The following is a 19,432-nucleotide window of genomic DNA, read 5'->3' as shown; positions in this document are numbered from 1 at the left end:
TCGCTGCTGCCTTTTTTTCCCAGCTCTGTCCAGAAGCTGAGCCAGGAGCGACAGCCAGGACTGCCTCAGCACTTTTTTTTTTCTTCTCGTAGCCATTTTACTAGCCATGTGCTGGTGTCCGACTACGTGCTGCTAAAGGCCAACAATGCAGCTGCCTGTATTTTTACAAAGGTTTATTTATTTATTTGAAAGGCAGAGGGAGAGAGAGAGAGAAGATAGACACAGAGCGATCTTCCACCCACTGGTTCACGCCCCAAATGGCCGAAACAGGGCTGGGCCAGGCTGAAGTCAGGATCCTGGAACTCCATCCAGGGCTCCCACATGGGCGGCAGGGGCCCAAGTAGCTGGGCCATCGGCTGCTGCCCCCTAGAGTGCCCAGCTGGGACTTGAACCAGGCACCTGGACAAGCGGTGCTGGCGTCCCAACTGGCCAGTTAACCGCTGAGTCAGCGCCCTTCCTGTGCATTTTCTGAGTATGTGTGTGTGAGGAAGTGAAAGGGGGTTACCCAGGTAGTTTTTATTGTTTATTATTGTTACCCTGGTACATCTTTAACAAGCGTGTGCTCCTTCCCCTGGGTAATTCAAGGCTGCGGTTAAAGGGTTAGGTTTTGTGCCCAGGACCCTTGGTCATGCACGAAGACACAGTGATGGGGGGGGGGCACACGGCAGGGCCTGGGCAGGGTCCAGAACATTCTGGATGTTGTTACCATGGGAACAGCTCTTGGGGGAGATCTGCCATCTTCTCCTTGAAGACTTTGTCGAATTTTTCAGCTTGGGTTACCGTAAAGTGATTTTTCCAGTCCCCAGAGATGCCTGGAAGACATGAGACAGGGGTGGGGTCAGATTGGTCATAAGGCCCCAGCACTGCCTCCTGGCCAACCTCCCCCTCCTGCCCACAGGACACGGATAATGTCGCTGATACAGCAGCACCACCAGGGCCCCTTGGAGGGTGCCCACACCTGTTCGCTACCTGCCTGGGAGCGGTTTCCTACCTCTTCTTCTTCAGCCCATCCTGGGCCCTCTCCAGCGGCGACGGCGCCATCCAGGAAACCTGATGCATCCGGAATCCAGCTGCTGTTTCCACCACCTTGACCCAAGCCAAGGTCATTTCTCACCTGGATTAGTGTCCTGGGCTTGTAACTTGGTCCTCTGGCCTGCGACCTCTCTCCCTTTACAGGTTATCCTCAGCATTCCCTGGGAACGTGGGAGACCTGGAAGAAGCTCCTGGCTCCTGGCTTTGGATCAGCTCAGCTCTGGCCGTTGTGGCCATTTGGGGAGTGAACCAGTGGGTGGAAGACCTCTTTCTCTCTGGCTCTACATCTCTCTGTAACTCTGTCTTTCAAATAAATAAAAATAAATCTTACAAAAAAAGTGCAGGGTGGTCAGCTCTTGGAGGACTCATCCCAGGCCAGAGGGAGCACTGAGAGTCCCCGTGTCTGCTCCCTTGGGTCTCTGGGGTGTTGGCTTCCACGCTTCCCTCCTCTGGGCAGCCGCACTGTGTTCCTGGAGGCATCTCACACCAGTCTCGTATGCACACACAGAACTTTTATCTCAGCCGGACCCTGGTGCGTGAAAGGAAAGCTAAGGATGGACAGCGTGCCCTTCGCTCCTGGTGCAGCGTGAGTGGCTGGGTCAGAAAAGATGGCTGTTTCCATCCCACAGCCCGGGGGCCTGGGAGTCGGGGTCAGGTGCTGGTTGGTCTGCTCTGGAGCCATGGAGGCATGCAGATGGCTGTGGTCTCTTCTCTGTGCCACACCCAGTTTTCCTCTTACAACCACGCCGGTCCTACTGGGTTAGGGCCCATCCTATAGCCGTGATTCCAACTTATGCACCTGCGCTTAGAGCTGCTGCATGCGGGCGTGGCCGCTGTGGGGCAGTGGATTCCGCTGCTGCTCGCAACCCTGGCAGCTCATTAGAGTGCCTGGCTCGAGTCCTGCCTACTCCACTTTCCAGCCAGCTTCCACTAATACATCCCGGGAGGTATCGGATGATGACTCAAGTCCATGGGTCCCTGCCGTCCATGTGGGAGACCAGGATGGAGTTCCGGGCTCCTGGCCTTGGCTTGGCCCATCCCACCCCTGGCTGTTGCGGGCATCTGGGGAGTGAACCAGTGGATGGAAGATCTCTGTCTCTGTGCTGCTCTGCCTTTCAAGTAGATGAAGATAAACAAGCAGAAGACCTTATATCCAAGCATGATTACATTCTGAGGTCCTGGAGGTCAGGACACCAGTGTAAGGAGTTTCGGGGGGAAGGAACACTAATCAGACCACAGCAGTCCACCCTCCTCCCTCCACTCCACACGCAAAATTCACAGACCCTGTCCCAGCAGCTCAGGATTCTTTACCCTACAGGAACTCTAAGTGCAAAAATCCCATCTAAGTACCGCTTACATCCTGAACGGGTGAGGCTCGGCGTCTAATTGATTCTGGGGCAGAATTCTCCTCCAGCTGCCAGCCAGACGTCTCCTTCTCCCAAGATCTGATGGTGGGGTTAGCGTGGGACAGGCACCCCAACTCCAATAAGAACCAACTGGGGAGAAGAAAGGGCCCACGGGCCCCGCACAATTCCAAACCCAGGAGGGCCAATCCCATCAGGTGTGAAGGCTCCAGAGTAACCCTCTTGGCCTTGGTGCCCAGTCTTCCTGGCCCTCGGGCGAAGGCCAGGTACCTGTCCAAGGTCATTCAAAGCACAGAGGATCTCTTTGCTCCCAGCTCCGTGTGGACTGCAGGATTCTGCAAACACGCAGCCTTCGGCGCCGCGCGCAGATGTCTTCATGCACCTTTTGGAGGCCGAGGGTCGGGGTGAGATGAATGTTCACGCAGGAGTCTCTCCTCACTGCTGCTCCCAGCGGGGTCATGTCTGTCTTTCCTTTAAAGGCTCTTTTTATAAAGATATTTATGTCTTCACCTTCACTGACGTGTCAGGGACTCCATGGAGTTCTCTGCGATTTCTCTGCCCGACAAATCGGTCAGACTTCCTCACCACGGGCTTACTGTTAACAACTCCCAAATGTTCTCTGATCATCTCCACCACTGACAAGAAAGTAAGTAATTCCACAGGCTTAGGAGTGCTGACAACTCTGCCCACTGGTGTTTTTAAATTATCAGGACAAAGAGAAACACTTTCACAGTGTGGGGTGTGACTTTCTTTTTTGATTTGGGGAAAATGCCACTAAGTGGGGAAAAAGGCTCCTTAGTAACAAATTCAAATCATTAATTGATTGTCTGAATAATGAAGGCTGAGAGAGAGAGAGCGCAAAATGAAACAAGTAACATAGGTGTCAGTAATATAGGTGTTCTTCCAGACAGGAGGTCACCACAGCGCCTCCCACAGGCTGAGAGGACCATTGCACCATGTAAATTACATGGCTCATTTTGTCTAAGGGTAGTACACTGTTCAATATGAGATTCTGTCCATATAATAAAGAATTGCAACCTCCGAAATACCCTAGTAGATGTGAGAAGGAAGCAGAGTCACGGCTTCATGTTTTTTGGGTCAAGATAGTTCTCTTTGCTCACTTACACACAGAGCAATCCCAACATGACCATCCCAAATCCCTCACACCCCTTCCCATGTCAATCCTGTGAGTGTGGCAGGTGCATCCGGTTCACCTGGCTACTGTCTGCAGAATGGAGACCCCCACGCCCAACTCTGAAGCCAGAGAAACTGAATGACCAACCCTGGCCAAATTCCTCCCATGAGCTTGCCGTCCCTACCAGACCCTGCAGAGACTCCCAGATCCCAGTGCGTGAGGCGTCATGTGGGTGGTGAGCAGTGAAGCTGGACCACTGCACGTGGCTGGGAGTCCCAGTGCGCCCTCTGTGGGATCCGACACATTCGGAATCCTGAAATCAGCTTTTACCTTTTCTCATGAATGAACCATGGCCTTCGTGGATCAGGTCAACCTCACTCAGGAGCGAATAGTTGGACATCTTGTTCTCTTTCATGGCCTGGAAGGAGCTGTTCTTGAGGACTAAGTTGATTTCCTCCGGTTCTAGCTTCTCTCCCAGGAAGTGGCAGATCTTCTCGATGGTGCTTCTTGTATCCTACAGGGAGCAGAGAGGAGATGACAAAGTGCACAGTGGCCAGGAGAGGAGGAGAGGGAGAAGAGAGGAGCAGCATGCAGAAGCAAGAGAGATTGAGTTGGCTGCAAGCGGTGGGGAGAAGAGGGAAGGCCGAAGAGATGTGGGCATCAGGCCTGCGTTTCCCCAGGGACTGCTACGTCTGGGGCACCCTCACAGTCAAACAGCCGGGGGCTTCCAAGGAGGCTCAAAGAAAGGCCTCTAGGCACGATCAGGATGCAGCAAGGAGAGGTTCCGGGAGAACTCTGAGAAGGCAGGATGGAGGGAAGTTAGCAGCAGTGGCAGAAAGGGTGGGGGAGGGTGTGTGCTGACGGTGGGAGGTGGGGATGGCAGCTACCTGCTTCAGCTCTTCATAGCTCAGTAACAGGAAGTTCTTCTGGTCTCTCAGGGACAGCCAGCCATGAACGTGATCAAACCAGGAGCCGAACACCACTGCGGGCAGCAAGAGTGACAGGTGACACACTCGTGCGAGCTGCATTAAGGTGCAACTGACACATTGCACCATGTCTGTGTTTACAGACACGCACGGCATGATGTTTTGATACACGAGGCCCTTGAGAAACGATAACATAAAGCTAATGAACACACCCAGCAGCTTGTGGTCTTGCTTTCGTGGTGTCGAGAACATGTAAGGTTTACTCTTGAGGCAATTTTCAAGCATTTGGTATGTTATTATCAACCACCGTCTGGGAAGATCTCCAGAATCTATTTGTCCTGTCTGCAATAGAAACATGGGGTCCTCTGGCCAACAGCCCCCCACCCTACCACCTCTCTATCCCCATCAGCCTCTATTCTACTCTTCTTCGATGAGTTCTGTGGGGAGCAACTCGGACTAGACTAAGTTACTGGAATTAAGACTTATTCTATGCATCTGCTCTCCCACAATATGGCGCTGAGAAGGGAGAAACAGCTTCTACACAGCTGCCTCCAGTTCAACCAATAAACTGTAGGACTTATTCCTGATTGGAGGAGAGCAGCGTACTCGGCGTGTGGGTAGCAGAGTTGGGATTGGTGGAAGAGGACTATAAAGGAGGAGAGAGACAACATGCACCAGGAACATCTAAGGGGAACATCTATCTGAAGGAACACCTGTGCAGCCCCCGAGAGAGCCGGCCAGCAGTGTGCCGCTCCCCCGCGGAAGTGGGGAAGGTGGCAGGGGGAACCGCCCTTCCACGGAGGTGGAAGGGTCGGTAGCCAACCCGGGAAGAACCAGCAGCAAACCTGGGGAGGGCCGAGCAGACAAAAGAACAGCGCAGGGTCCTGTGTCGTTCCTCCATGAAGACGGGGAGCGACAAGTTCAACCCTAAAAATATCTTTAATTGACACATAGGAATTATACGTTTTTATGGGTGACAGTGTGATATTTCCGTATATGCTGTGTAATGATTGATTGTGGAAGCTGGCAAATCTATCACTTCAGATATTTATTATTTCTTTGTGTTCGGAACGTCTAAGATCCTCTCTGCTAGCTATTTTGATATGTTCAGTTAATTGCTGTCTACCACCATTAGCCTACAGTGCTACAAGATAGTTAATAATATTTCCCTCATTCAACAGTATTCCTGTACACACTCAACATTTTTAGACACCACATATGAGCGAGATCACGCAGGGTTTGTCTTTCTGGCTTATTTCACTTTGCAAACTGTCCTCAACATACATCCGTGTTGTTGCAAATGATAGGATTTCTTTCTTTTTAAAGGCTGAATAATATTCCAGTGTGTGTGGGGGGGAGAGGGAGGAAGACAGAGAGGGAGACACACTTTTTTGTTCATTTATCTGATGGACCCTTCGGTTGATTCCTTATCTTGGCTGTTGTGAGTAGTGCTGTTATGATAACGGAAACGCAGATGGCAGATGTCCGTCAAGGGACGACTGGGTAAGGACAGAGTGGATCACATCCCTTTGGCAATGGCATCTTATTCACCCTTGAAAAGAAGGAAACCCTGTTGCTTAGGACACGTGGGCGCACCTAGAGAACTTTACATTGAGTGAAATAAGCCAGGCACAGATCTACAAATACTGCATGATTTCACTTACATGTGGAATCTGAAACAGCTGACTTCAAAGAAGAGGAGATAGAATGGTGGGTGGTGACCAGGGACTGGGGATGGGGAGGCAGCCGGAGGGGACATTAGTCTAGCGATATAAAATTTCAGTTAGGAGGAATAAGTTCAGGAGTCTTTACACCAAGATGACTATAGTTAATAACTCATGTATTGTATTCTTGAAAATTGTCAAGGGAGAAGATTTTAAGTGTTCTTACCACAAAATATGGTAAGTTCGTGCAGTAATGCCTATGTTAGTTAATACAGCCATTCCATGATGTGTACATATTTCAAAACATGTTGTACAAAAGCAGTGTGTACACTTTTATCAATGAAAAGCCATTTTCCCATGAAAATTAATGAATTATTTAAAAAAAATGGAATGGGCCATTCCCAGTTCAGGTCTATTGGGATTCTTTTTTTTTTTTTTTTGACAGGCAGAGTGGATAGTGAGAGAGAGAGAGAGACAGAGAGAAAGGTCTTCCTTTTGCCGTTGGTTCACCCTCCAGTGGCCACCACGGCTAGCGCACTGTGGCCGGTGCACCGCGCTGATCCGAAGGCAGGAGCCAGGTGCTTCTCCTGGTCTCCCATGGGGTGCAGGGCCCAAGCACTTGGGCCATCCTCCACTGCCTTCCCGGGCCACAGCAGAGAGCTGGCCTGGAAGAGGGGCAACTGGGAAAGAATCCGGCACCCTGACTGGGACTAGAACCCGGTGTGCCAGCGCCGCTAGGTGGAGGATGAGCCTATTGAGCCACGGTGCCGGCTCTATTGGGATTCATGTTTCTCTGAGTGTGTGTCCTTGTCCTTACAGACGTCTCACTCTGTGTTCAGAGAAAGAACCCTTAAGGCCTTGCTGTCACATGTGACCCGAAGCTGTGCTCCAAGGCCCAGGGTCCTGTGTGGGGACCCCTGCTGCCTATGTCCAAGGGTGGAACTTACATTCCTTTTTTTTTTTTTTTAAGATTTATTTATTTGAAAGGCAGAGAGAGAGAGAGAGAGAGAGATCCATCTTCCATCTGCTGGTTCACTCCCCCAGTGGCCTCAATGATTGGGATGAGCCAGGTTGAAGCCAGGAGCCTGGAACTTCATCCTGGCTGGGGCCCAAGTACTTGGGCCATCTTTTGCTGCTTTTCCAGCACAGGGAGCTGGATCAGAAGTGGAGCAGCAAAGACTCAAAGCAGTGCTCATGTGGGTTGCCAGTGTCGCAGGTGGCAGGTTAACCCACCGTGTCACAAAGCTGGCCCTGGAGTTTGAATTATTGTATGGGGAAGGGGTTCCAGTGACCCCGCTGCAGGGCTGTAGACGCCTCAGTTCATTGGTATGGGTGGCAATAAAAGTTCTAGGGGGTGAGCGTTCAGCCTAGTGGTTGAGATGCTCCTGTCCCACATCGGAGCACCTAGCTTTAATTTCCGGCTTTGCTTCCAATTCCAGTTTCTTGCTAATGCAGACCACCGGAGGCAGCAGTAATGGAATGACTCGGTCCTGCCACCCATGGGGGAGACCCAGCTTGAATTCCAGGCTTCTGGCTTCTGGCCCCTTGGCCTTTGTGGAGACTTGGGGGAGTGAACCAGCAGATGCGAGACCTCTGTCTCTGCTTCTTTGTTGCTTAAATGATGAAAACTAAAGACTTCACGTGGTTGGTTGTGGATTGGGTATGAAAGAGAGGAGCCTGTGAGTAACTTGGAGGGTATTCGGGGGTGGCGGTGAGGTTTCCAGGAAGCGTCACCAGCACCCACGACAGTGGCCTGGACTCCCCAAGATTCCTGGGAGCGCTGAAGCACAGTGCAGGCTGCTCACACCCCACATGACAAGACCACCTTCAGCACTGAGTCGGGGGGCAGGGCGGCACTCTCTTCCCGTCCCGTCTCCCACTTGTGGCTCCCTTTCCTGAAAGAATGACTGGGAACAAAGCAGGGGATAGGACTGGAGAGTGCAGCTGGGAGGGTGAGACAGAGAGATCTTCCCTCCAATGGCTCACTCCCCAATGGCCACAATGGCCAGGTTGCAGCCAGGAGCTAGGAATTCATCCAGGTCTCCCAAGGAGTGGGCGCCCAAGGTCTCACAGACTGCTGTGAAGAGAAAATGAGCCATGCCACGGACGACCGAGGGTCGCCGCACAGCTCTGAGGCCAGTGAGACGCAGGTGTGGACCCCAGTGACCAGTCCCCTCTGTCAATGCAGGTGAGAAGAAGCGGCGGCTCCAGGTCATCATGCACCCATGGCTGTGGTGGCAAATGGACATTTAGTGCTCCAGAGAGGCGGGCTGGAGGCTGGCCAGGCGGCAAGGGCCATTCTTCCACCGGCATCCAACAACGAATCACTTGAGAGCTTACATTTTAGAGGGGAGACACGTGGAATGAACAAATGGGAGAAGACGGCTGCTGGTGATGGGAGCTGGGGAGTATGAAAGGAGACAGGACGGAGCCAGGGAGGGCCGCTGCGTTCTGCAGGGCACAGAGGGACGGCCGAGGGCCGCTGCAGCGCGGGAGGTGACTCCCACCTGAGGCCTGGGCCTCCTCATGCAGTTTTGAGAGCAGTGGCAAAATTGAAGGGAGCTGGAATAGCCCAGGTAACCTGCAGAATGCGAAGTGTCGAGGGCCCAGATCCAGGCAGGGGAAAAGAGGGAGATGGGTAACTGAAAAATAAAAATGATGGGAGGTGAGGACCGTGCTGTCTGGGAAGGCAACAGAAGGCTGACTTGCAGAGAGTGTCACCAACTAGGAGAGGGGGAGATGAGGGGTCCGTGTCAGCCCTGGGGACTGCAAGGGCTCCGGAAGTAGCTGGGGGTGGTGGATGACGGGTGGGGCGGGCCCAGGGCTACCTGGAGCTCTGCTGTTGGTAGGGGAGGAGGTGGGCCTAGCGGGTTTGGGTTCCAGGGAGACATGCTGGTGACAGGTAAGAGATGTAGGGAGCGTGTCGGATAAAGGACTCTGAGAATCTCGCAGCCATGTCTTACAATGTACTCACCATTCCCATCGAGGAACAACTCGAAATACTCTTGCAGCGACTTTGTGTTCTCCACAAATTTCACGTAATTCCAGAAATAATAACCAGACACGAGAACATCTCTGGGATTTCTCATGAGATAAATCACCTTGAATGGAAAGATGGAAGAAGGAAAAAAAAATAATCAATGTAGCCATTTTCCATCTTTCTTGATCGTCACAGAAATGGAGAAAAAGTGAATCCCTATATAATTCCTATTTATTATTTTTTGTTTTAAGATTTTATTTATTTGAAAGTCAGAGTTACACACACACACAGAGAGAGAGAGAGAGAGAGAGAGAGAGAGAGAGAGGTCTTCCATCCACTGGTTCACTTTCCAGTTGGCTGCAATGGCTGGAGCTGCGCTGATCTGAAGCTGGGAGCCAGGAGCTTCTTCTGGGTCTCCCACGCGGGTGCAGGGGCCCAAGGACTTGGGCCATCTTCTACTGCTTTCTCAGGCCACAGCAGAGAGCTGGATCAGAAGAGGAGCAGCTGGGACTAGAACTGGCGCTCATGGGATGCCGGCACTGCAGGTGGCAGCTTTACCCGCTACGCCACTGCGCCAGCCCTTATTTATTCTTTTAATACACTAATTACAGCATTCATGAACCAAAAATAAAATCTCAATTATGCCTATAGTAGATAACAATGGGAAAAATGGGAACGGAAACACTGCCCATTCCTTTGGTGACATTATGATTAACTCACAATAGGAAGAGACTGGAAAGCTTTGAAAGGCGAGTGCCATTGTGCTTGAGTTCCATGGTTTAAAGGTAGTGAACAGGAGAAAGGATTCACAACTTCTACATACGGGTAGGTACGCAGCAAGGTACGTCCACACATACACCGAAAGCAGGGGAGAACCTGAGTCGTCGCGCTGGGGGATGGGAGCGGGCACTTAAGAGTTCTTGCCGCAGAGTCCATGTTCGTGAAGTTCAAGGACAAGGACAACTCCTCGACAGCTGCAAGTCAGGAGGGCACTGTGTACCTCACTGGGTGAGCCTGGAGCAAGCAGGGGCATGCAGGAACTCTGGATCTGGGTGCTGGTTACCCGGTAGTACACACTGAAGGTTAGCGTGCACGTGCACACGCACACGCATGCGCACAGGCACGCTCGCTTGGGGCTTGGACATCCGAGTTCTACTCCGGATTCAGCCCTGAGTCTCTGTGGCATTATCCTTATGCCTCATCTCCTTAGGCCTCAGTTTCCAGCCAGGGATTTACCGAACACCCACAAGGTGTGCACAAGCGGGTGCATCGTAACAACGTGTGTTGCTGCATGCTGGGAGATTTCCAAGAGAGGAGCGTATTATGCTACATTTCTCATAGAGTTTAAGCATAAAACAAGCAATTCACTGAGACAAGATGATTCTGGGGTGCCCGTGGTCCTTCCTCCCTTGTAGGAGATCTGTACGGCAATCATCAATGGATGGCTATTGTGAATAGTAAGACATGGTAGCTGGAAACAACAGCTAGGACATCAGAGCCATCACACTGGACTTGCGTATTGATTCATGAATGGGCTGCTTCCTCACTGTGTGGACAACTCAGAATGTGGCGCCTTCCCCTAAGTGGCAGGAGGCATTTATTAAATTAAAGCCAGATAATTATTTTCTTTGAACACTAAAAGGGTGGTTAGCTAACATATAACTCAGCTACAGGGGCCGGTGCTGTGGCATAGAGTAAAGCTGCCGCCTGTGGTGCCAGCATCCCATATGGGCACTGGTTCAAGACTCAGCTGCTCCACTTCTGATACAGCTCTCTGCTGTGGCCTGGGAAAGCAGTAGAAGATGGCCCAAGTCCTTGGGCCCCTGCACCTGCGTGGGAGACCTGGAAGAAGCTCCTGGCTCCTGGCTTTGGATCGGCAGAGCTCCGGCTCTTGCAGACATCTGGGGAGTGGACCAGCAGTTGGGCGACCTCTCTCTCTCTGCCTCTCTTCTCTCTGTGTAACTGTGACTTTCAAGTAAAATAAATAAATCTTTAAAGAAAAAGAGCTACAAATTCTGACTGGGCTTAACATGAGATTTCCTAAGATTCTGGTATCATCATCTCATGCCACCCCTCGGGTCTGGCTGGGAAAAGCCACATGATGGTCTACCCCTCCCTCTGCCCCCCATACTCAAATGTGCTCTGTGGAGCAGTCACACCAGCCCCACCGACTGCAGAATCTCAGGCCTTCGCCTCAGGCCTCCCAAATGGGAAGGCATTTCAACAAGACTCCAGATGACTTCTAGGAGTGTTAGAAGCATGAAAGCGTTGATCAAAGCTGTCTCGACCCACAGGCACTGACCTTGGCTTTGGTCGTGTGGATAGACTTGGGGAAGATGTGGATGGGGAGGTGGGTGCTGATGAGGCGTGGGCTCTCCATTGTCTTAAGGTCTTCATACCCAGAAACAGTCTCCACCCAGGGGGAGCGGACCCAGATGGGCACAGACTGGATCTGTGTGGCATCGCCCTTGGAGCGGATCAGGCAGAGAATCTCGATCAACCAGTTCGTTCCTGGATAAAGAAAGGAAAATGATGGTCACTCATCTCACACTGATTCAAAAAAATTTTTTAAGAGATATTTATGGGGCCAGAGCTGTGGCATAGCGTGTAAGGCTACCGCCTGCAGTGCCAGCATCCCAGATGGGCACCGGTTCTAGTTCCGGCTGCTCCACTTCCGATCCAGCTCTCTGCTCTGGCCTGGGAAAGCAGTGGAAGATGAACCAAGTCCTTGGGCCCCTGCACCCGTGTGGGAGACCTGGAAGAAGCTCCTGGCTCCTGGCTTTGGATTGGCGCAGCTCCTGCCATTGCAGCCAATTGGGGAGTGAACCAGTGGATGGAAGACCTCTCTCTCTGTCTCTACCTCTTCTTCTCTCTCTGTGTAACTCTAACTTTCAAATAAAATAAGTAAATCTTTAAAACAAAATTTATTTATTTATTTAGAGAGAATCTTCTATCTGCTGGTTTATGCTCCAGGTGGCTACAACAGTTAAGGCCAGGCCAGACTGAAGCCAGGAGTCAGGAGCTTCACCCAGGACTCCCACGTGGGTGCAGGAGCCCAAGCACTTGGACCATTCTTGGCTGCTTTGCCAGGTGCATTAGCTGGAAGCTGGTTCAGAAGTGGAGTAGCTGGGATCTGAACCGACACCCATATGGGAGGTCTGTGCTGCAGGCAGCAGCTTTACCCACTGGGCCACATGCCCACTCTCACACTGACTTGTAAAAGTACACATGCTGTAAAATGTATGCTTTCAACCATTTTTAAGGACACAGTTCTAGTAGTGTTGAGTACATTCTTTTTTTTTTTTAAGACTTATTTATTTGAAAGTCAGAATTACACAGAGAGAGGAGAGGCAGAGAGAGAGAGAGAGAGAGAGAGAGAGAGAGAGAGAGAGAGGTCTTCCATCTGCTGGTTCACTCCCCATTTGGCCACAATGGCCGGAGCTGCCCCGATTTGAAGCCAGGAGCCAGGAGTTTCCTCTGGGTCTCCCACGTGGGTTCAGGGGCCCAAGGACTTGGGCCATCCTCCACTGCTTTCCTAGGCCACAGCAGAGATCTGGATTGGAAGAGGAGCAGACGGGACTAGAACTGGCACCCATATGGCATGCCCACGCTTCAGGCCAGGGCGTCCACCCACTGCGCCACAGCGCAGGCCCCATGAATACATTCTGTTCTTCCACTGTTGCTCAACCAATCTCCAGAATGTCTTTTCTTCCAACACCAAAACTCTGCACCCAGCAAACCACCCCGATCTGCTCCTCCTCCCAGCCCCTGGCAACTATCCTGTTTCCATGAACTTGATACCTTACATGAGACAAAATCATCAAGCATTAAACCTTTCTGCAACTCATTTCTTTCATTTAGCATACAGTCTTTGGGGTGCATCTGTTGTAGCTTGTGCCAGAATTGAATAACATTCCATTGCAACATATTATCACGTTTTCTTTACCCATTTATTTGTAAATGGACATCCGGGTTGCTCCTACTTTTTGACTTTTGTGAATCATGCTGCTATGAAAGACCGCTGTCACCAGCGCTGCGGCTCACTAGGCTAATCTGCCTGTGGCGCCGCCACCCCGGGTTGTAGTCCCAGTCGGGGCACTGGATTCTGTCCCGGTTGCTCCTCTTCCAGTCCAGCTCTCTGCTGTGGCCAGGGAGTGCAGTGGAGGATGGCCCAAGTCCTTGGGCCCTGCACCCCATGGGAGACCAGGAGAAAGCTCCTGGCTCCTGGCTTCGGATCAGCACTGCGCTGGCAGTAGTGGCTATTTGGGGAGTGAACTGACGGAAAAAGGAAGACCTTTCTCTCTGCCTCTCTCTCACTGTCTAACTCTGCCTGTCAAAAATAAATAAAGAAAAAAGAAAAAAAAAGAAAAGAAAGAAAGACTGGTGTTAGGGTTTTTGGCTGTGTGCCCATATGTACTGCTGCTGAGCCACGTGGTCATTCTGTTTAGTTTTTTGAGGAACTTCAAGTAGGGCTGCGCCCTTTTATACTCCCACCAACAGTGCACAATGGCTCTGATTTGTCCACATTCTAGCCAACACTTGCTATTTCATGGTTTTCTAATGATTAGTGATGTTGTTGAGCATCTTATGTACCTGTTGGCATTTTTGATATTTTCTTTGGAGAAAAGTCTATTCAGGTCTTTCGTCCATTTTTTTTTTTTTTTGACAGGCAGAGTGGACAGTGAGAGAGAGACAGAGAGAAAGGTCTTCCTTTGCCATTGGTTCACCCTCCAATGGCTGCCACGGCCGGCGCGCTGCGGCCGGCACACCGCACTGATCCGATGGCAGGAGGCAGGTACTTATCCTGGTCTCCCATGGGGTGCAGGGCCCAAGCACCTGGGCCATCCTCCACTGCACTCCCTGGCCACAGCAGAGAGCTGGCCTGGAAGAGGGGCAACCAGGACAGAATCTGGTGCCCCGACCGGGACTAGAACCCGGTGTGCCGGCACCGCAAGGCGGAGGATTAGCCTAATGAGCCGCGGCGCCGACCTTTCGTCCAATTTAAAAAAATTATTTATTTGAGAGGCAGAGTGTCAGAAAGACAGGGAGAGACAGAGGAAAGAGAGACTGCCCATCTGCTGATTCGCTCCTCAAATGCCCACAATAGCTGGGGCTGGGCTAGGCCAAAGCCAGGAGCCAGGAGCTCCATCCAGGTCTCTCTCGTGGGTAGCAGGCAGCCCAGTACTTGAGCCATCTCCTGCTGCCTCCCAGAGTGCATATGGCAGAAAGCTGGACCGGAGGCAGAGGCAGGGCTCAAACCCAGGCCCTCGGATATGGGATGAGGGCCTCTCACATGGCAGCTTCATCTGCCGCACCAAACGCGTACCCCACCTTTGCCCATTTTTAGATTGGGTTATTCTGCTGTTGACTGGCAGGGATTCTTTAGATACAGTCTTCCAAGTATCTTCTCCCATTCTGTAGGTTGCCTTTCCACCCATTTGATGTAGAGACATGGAAAGTTTGATGTAGTCTAGTTGACTGAGTTTCAGGTTTATTGCTTGCGTTCAAACAGACTTCGACCCCACTTCACTACTTTTTTATCACTTGCTAAATTCACTGAAGACCTTCAGGTCACCATACCCAGCTGCTTGTCTGATTCAACCTCTGACTTCATCCTTAACAGGGGCTGTTGCTCACCCTCCCTGCCACACCCTCTCACAACCCTTGTGGTATCAGGGCCCCCCCCCCCCCTTTTTTTAAGATTTATTCTATTTATTCAAAAGTCAGAGTTACACACACAGAGAGGGGGAGGCAGAGAGAGAGAGAGAGAGAGAGAGAGAGAGAGAGAGAGAGAGGTCTTCCATCCACTGGTTCACTCCCCAACCAGCCAAAATGGCTGGAGCCACACTGATCCGAAGCCAGGAGCCAGGAGCTTCCTCTGGGTCTTCCCACGTGGGTGCAGGGGCCCAAGGACTTGGGCCATCTTCCACTGCTTTCCCAGGCCATAGCAGAGAGCTGGATCAGAAGTGGAGCAGCCGGGACTTGAACCTGCACCCATATGGGATGCCAGCACTGCAGGCGGTGCCTTTATCCGCTACACCATAGCGCCGACCCCACGGGCCCATTGTTCTTAATTTGCTTCTCTGGATTTTCCTGTGCAGTGTCTCTCACTTTTCACTAGAAATCTAATTGACTACTTTGAGAGGAAGACAGAAAGAAGGTCCTCTCATCTGCCTGGTTCACACCCCAAATGCCCAAGAGCCAGGAACTCAGTCCAGGTCTCCCATGGGGGTGACTGGGACCCAGGTATTTGAGCCATCACTGCTGTCTCCCAGGACATGCATCAATAGGAAGCTGGAGTCGAGAACTGGTACTCTAAGAAGGCTCTCTGATATGGCATGTAGACACCCCAAGCAGGGGTCAAATGTTGTCAAATTGTTGGGTCAAATGCCCACCTCACACTTTTTCTCTTCCCACTTCTGTGCTTTCTAGGTAGACTTAGTACTCTTAGGGTTAGCAGACTACAGAATGAACAATCAAGCCAGAAAGCTGATACAGCCCCAAGTAAATGTGGCACAAAAAGAGTGCACAGCACAGCAGGTTAAAGCCCTGGTCTGAAGCACTGGCATCCCACATGGGGGCTAGTTCTAGTCCCGGCTGCTCCTCTTCCGATCCAGCTCTCTGCTGTGGCCTGGGAAAGCAGTGGAGGATGGCCCAAGTCTTTGGGCCCCTGCACCCATGTGGGAGACCTGGAAGAAGCACCTGGCTCCTGATCGGTGCAGCTCTGGCCGTTGTGGCCAATTGGGGAGTGAACCAGCAGATGAAAGACCTCTCTGTCTCTACTTCTCTTTGTAACTCTTTCAAATAAATAAAATAAGTCTTAAAAAAAAAAAAAGCAGTGAGAGACAAACTCCAAGTGTTAGGAGTGATGCTCGCCACTGTCCCTGACATCCAAGTGGGAGACCTGGATGGAGCTGCAGGCTCCTAGCTTCTTCCTGGCCCAGTCCCAGCTGTGTGGCCATTTGGGGAGTGAACCAGTGGATGAAAACTCTCTGCTGCTCCTTCTCTCTTTCACTCTACTTTTCAAATAAAATAAATCTAAAAAAATTATGGCATGTTTTATATATGTATCTGTATGAAAATTCTAAATTTATTGTTTGTGTAGCATGCTTGGAACTTTGCATGTGTCCCATTGATACAAAAGAAAATGATCTTCATACATATGTTAAATCCGCAAGGGATATTACAATGCATGTTATAAAAAAAATTAAGCGTGGCTGTCAACTTTGTTTGCACTGACATAAACTTCTCTTTTAATTTCATTTCCTGTGAACTTTTTTTTAAAAGATATATTTATTTGGCCGGCACCGCAGCTCACTAGGCTAATCCTCTGCCTGCGGCGCCAGTACTCTGTGTTCTAGTTCTGGTTGGGGCGCCGGTTCTGTCCCGGTTGCTTCTCTTCCAGTCCAGCTCTCTGCTGTGGCCTGGTAAGGCAGTGGAGGATGGCCCAAGCCCTTGGGCCCTGCACCCACATGGGAGACCAGGAGGAAGCACCTGGCTCCTGGCTTCGGATCGGCACAGCATGCCAGCCTGTTGCAGCCATTTGGGGGGTGAACCAACAGAAGGAAGACCTTTCTCTCTGTTTCTCTCTCACTGTCTAACTCCGCCTGTCAAAAATAAATAAATAAATAAAGATTTATTTTATTTATTTGAAAGGCTGAGTTACAGAGTGGCAGAGGCAGAAAGAGAGAGAGAGAGAGAGGTCTTCCATCCGTTGGCTCACTCTCCAGATGGCCGCAATAGTTGAAGCTGTGCCGATCCTAAGCCAGGAGCCAGGAGCTTCATCTGGGTCTCCCATCTGAGTGCAGCGGCCCAAAGACTTGTGTCATCTATTGCTTTCCTAGGCCATAGCAGAGAGCTGGATCCGAAGTGGAGCAGCCGGGTCTTGGACCAGTGCCCATATGGGATGCTAGCACTGCAGACTGGGGCTTTAACCCACTGTGCCACAGCGCTGGCCCCCTTACTTATAATTTTAAGGTAACCTTATTATTGTTATTTTTAAATTCTCAAATAACAATTATACACATTTTAGGACACACAAATGTGATGTAGTGGGTAAAGCTACCACCTGCAGTGCTGACATCTCATATGGGTGCCAGTTCAAGTCCCGGCTGCTCCACTTGGCTCTCTGGCTCTTGTGTCCAATGGGGGAGTGAAATAGTGGATGGAAGACCTCTCTCTCTCTCTGCATCAGCTTCTCTCTGTGTAACTCTGTCAAATAAATAAATAAGTAAATAAAGTATCTTAAAAAAAGAAATATGTATTTATGGTGCAAAGGTTACATCAATATACTCCTTCAACAATCCCCTTAAATTTATTTTTTTTCTTAAGATTTATTTATTTGAAAGGCAGAATTAACAGAGAGAGACCAGGAGACACAGAGAGATTGTCCTTTTGCTGGTTCACTCCCCAAGTGGCTGCAATGGCCAGAGATGGGTTAGGCCAAAGCTGGGAGCTGGTAGCCTCTTCTGGGTCTCCCCTGTGGGTGCAGGGGCCCAAGCACTTGAGCCATTTTCCATTGCTGTCTCAGGCGCATTAGCAGGGAGCTGGATTGGAAGTGGAGCAGCCAGGACGCAAATCGGTGCCCATATGGGATGCTGGCACTGCAGGCCGTGGCTTTACCCGTTATGCCACAGCGCCGGCCCCAAATTTCCTGAACACTGAGTGGGTGGAGCAAATGTTGTGAAATTATGCTCTAGCCATTCCTTGCTTCAATCCTTTAAAAAAAATGTAGTGATTAAACTCCCCTAAACTTTGCCATTGTGACCACTTTTAGGTCAAGGTCAGCCTTGTTATGGATGTTCCCATTGTTGTTTACCCATCTCCACAATCTCACTGTACAAAACTCAAACTCTGGACCGGTGGAGCAAAACCTCTCTTCCTAGTCCCTGGCAGCCCCCACTCTACTTTCTGTCTCCATTACTCTGGCTTCTCTGGGTACCTCATGTAAGTGTAATCATATAGTATCAGTCTGGTTGTGACTGGCTCATTTCCTTTAGCATCATGTTCTCAGGGGTCACCCATGTGGTAACCCATGTCAGAAGTCCCCTTTTCCAAAGCGGAGTAATATTGCATTCCACCTACAGATTACCTTTGTTTTAGCCACTAACCCATCAGTCGGTTGCCTCTGCCCTTTGGTTTATCCACTAACCTGTCAATGGGTTGTTTCCACTCTTTGGCTATTTGTTGAAACCCTTTGGATATGTTCCCATCACCCTTGTCCTTTCAGGGCCACATCCCTCCCAGGGTCTCTGGCCTTAATACTCCTAGTCCCTAGCCCCACTCCCGTAGAAGCATCACCCACATCCTTTTAGGTCTTTGAATTTTCCAAGCTTTTTTCTCAAATACGTTAAGGAATTTATACCTGAAGATATCCCTCTTGACCAATTTCACATTCATTCTTGTCATGTCAACATAGATGCTGCTTCTTCTGTTAGGATTTCACTGGTCTTCTCCAATCCCAGCCCCCATTCAAACACTTGAATCTGCCTTAAGATTTACTCCTGTGGGTCCCTCCGATACTTGAAATGACCTCCCTTGGACACTGATCTTACTGCATTGTTGCCTGGCTCATTCCTCTCTGTGAATGTAAATGATGGGAGGCATGGATTCGCCCCTACCCCCAGAGCATCACATGTGCCTTTGTGGGGGTACACCCTTTGTTTCCTGAAGGAACAAGGAACAAGCACCGCCCTTTCATGACCCTGTTTTCTTACCTGATTTCGGGAAGGTCACTGTTAATACATCTTCTTCATTGACCACAAACTCCTCGTATGCTTTCCTCATGAGTTCTGGGTTGAAACCCACGAAAGGGAAGGCAATCCCTTCGTACCATATATTCTTCTGGGTCATGGTGCCGAGTACGGTGTGCTTGGGATTGAGGCTCAGCAGTAACCACCGTTGGCTGTTATGGCAGTGGCTGGGAGTTCAGATTTTATGGGCCAGACAAAGAATGATTAATCTCTCCCCAGTCTGTTGTGAAATGAACTGGATAAGAAAGAGATATTGGCACTGATGATCAAAAGGTTAGTGGTGTTGAGCAACTGTGAACTCATTCAGAGGACGTTCTGGGAATTTGAGTTCATGGATAGAACTAGGAATCCAGTAATGAGCACAAGACATAGAAGTGTGGATCTACTCAAAAATATATTTTTAAATTATTTTCTTAAAAATTTTTTGACTACCATGGACCAGCACTATGGCATAGCAGGTAAAGCTGCAGCCTGCAGTACCAGCATCCCATATGGGCACCAGTTTGAGTCCCAGATGCTCCACTTCCCACCCAGCTCTTTGCTATGGCCTGGGAAAGCAGTAGAAGATGGATCAAGTCC

At 50.5% G+C, this 19,432-nt stretch overlaps 1 protein-coding gene across 1 annotated transcript; it reads right to left on the bottom strand.

The window, feature by feature from the left end:
• Positions 1-702: 702 nt before the first annotated feature.
• On the bottom strand, positions 703-18,953 carry SULT2A1 (sulfotransferase family 2A member 1). The gene is made up of 6 exons (NM_001081987.1): positions 18,818-18,953; positions 11,404-11,612; positions 9,096-9,222; positions 4,419-4,513; positions 3,862-4,045; positions 703-812 (listed from the first exon to the last, which is right to left on the bottom strand). The coding sequence occupies exons 1-6, from the start codon at positions 18,951-18,953 to the stop codon at positions 703-705; spliced, it is 861 nt and encodes a 286-aa protein (NP_001075456.1).
• Positions 18,954-19,432: the final 479 nt, after the last annotated feature.

This window comes from Oryctolagus cuniculus, chromosome 18 (assembly GCF_964237555.1).
Source record: "Oryctolagus cuniculus chromosome 18, mOryCun1.1, whole genome shotgun sequence".
Taxonomy (NCBI): Eukaryota; Metazoa; Chordata; class Mammalia; order Lagomorpha; family Leporidae; genus Oryctolagus; species Oryctolagus cuniculus.
The sequence above is the reverse complement of the archived record's forward strand: the minus strand, read 5'-3'. Positions and strand labels throughout refer to the sequence as shown.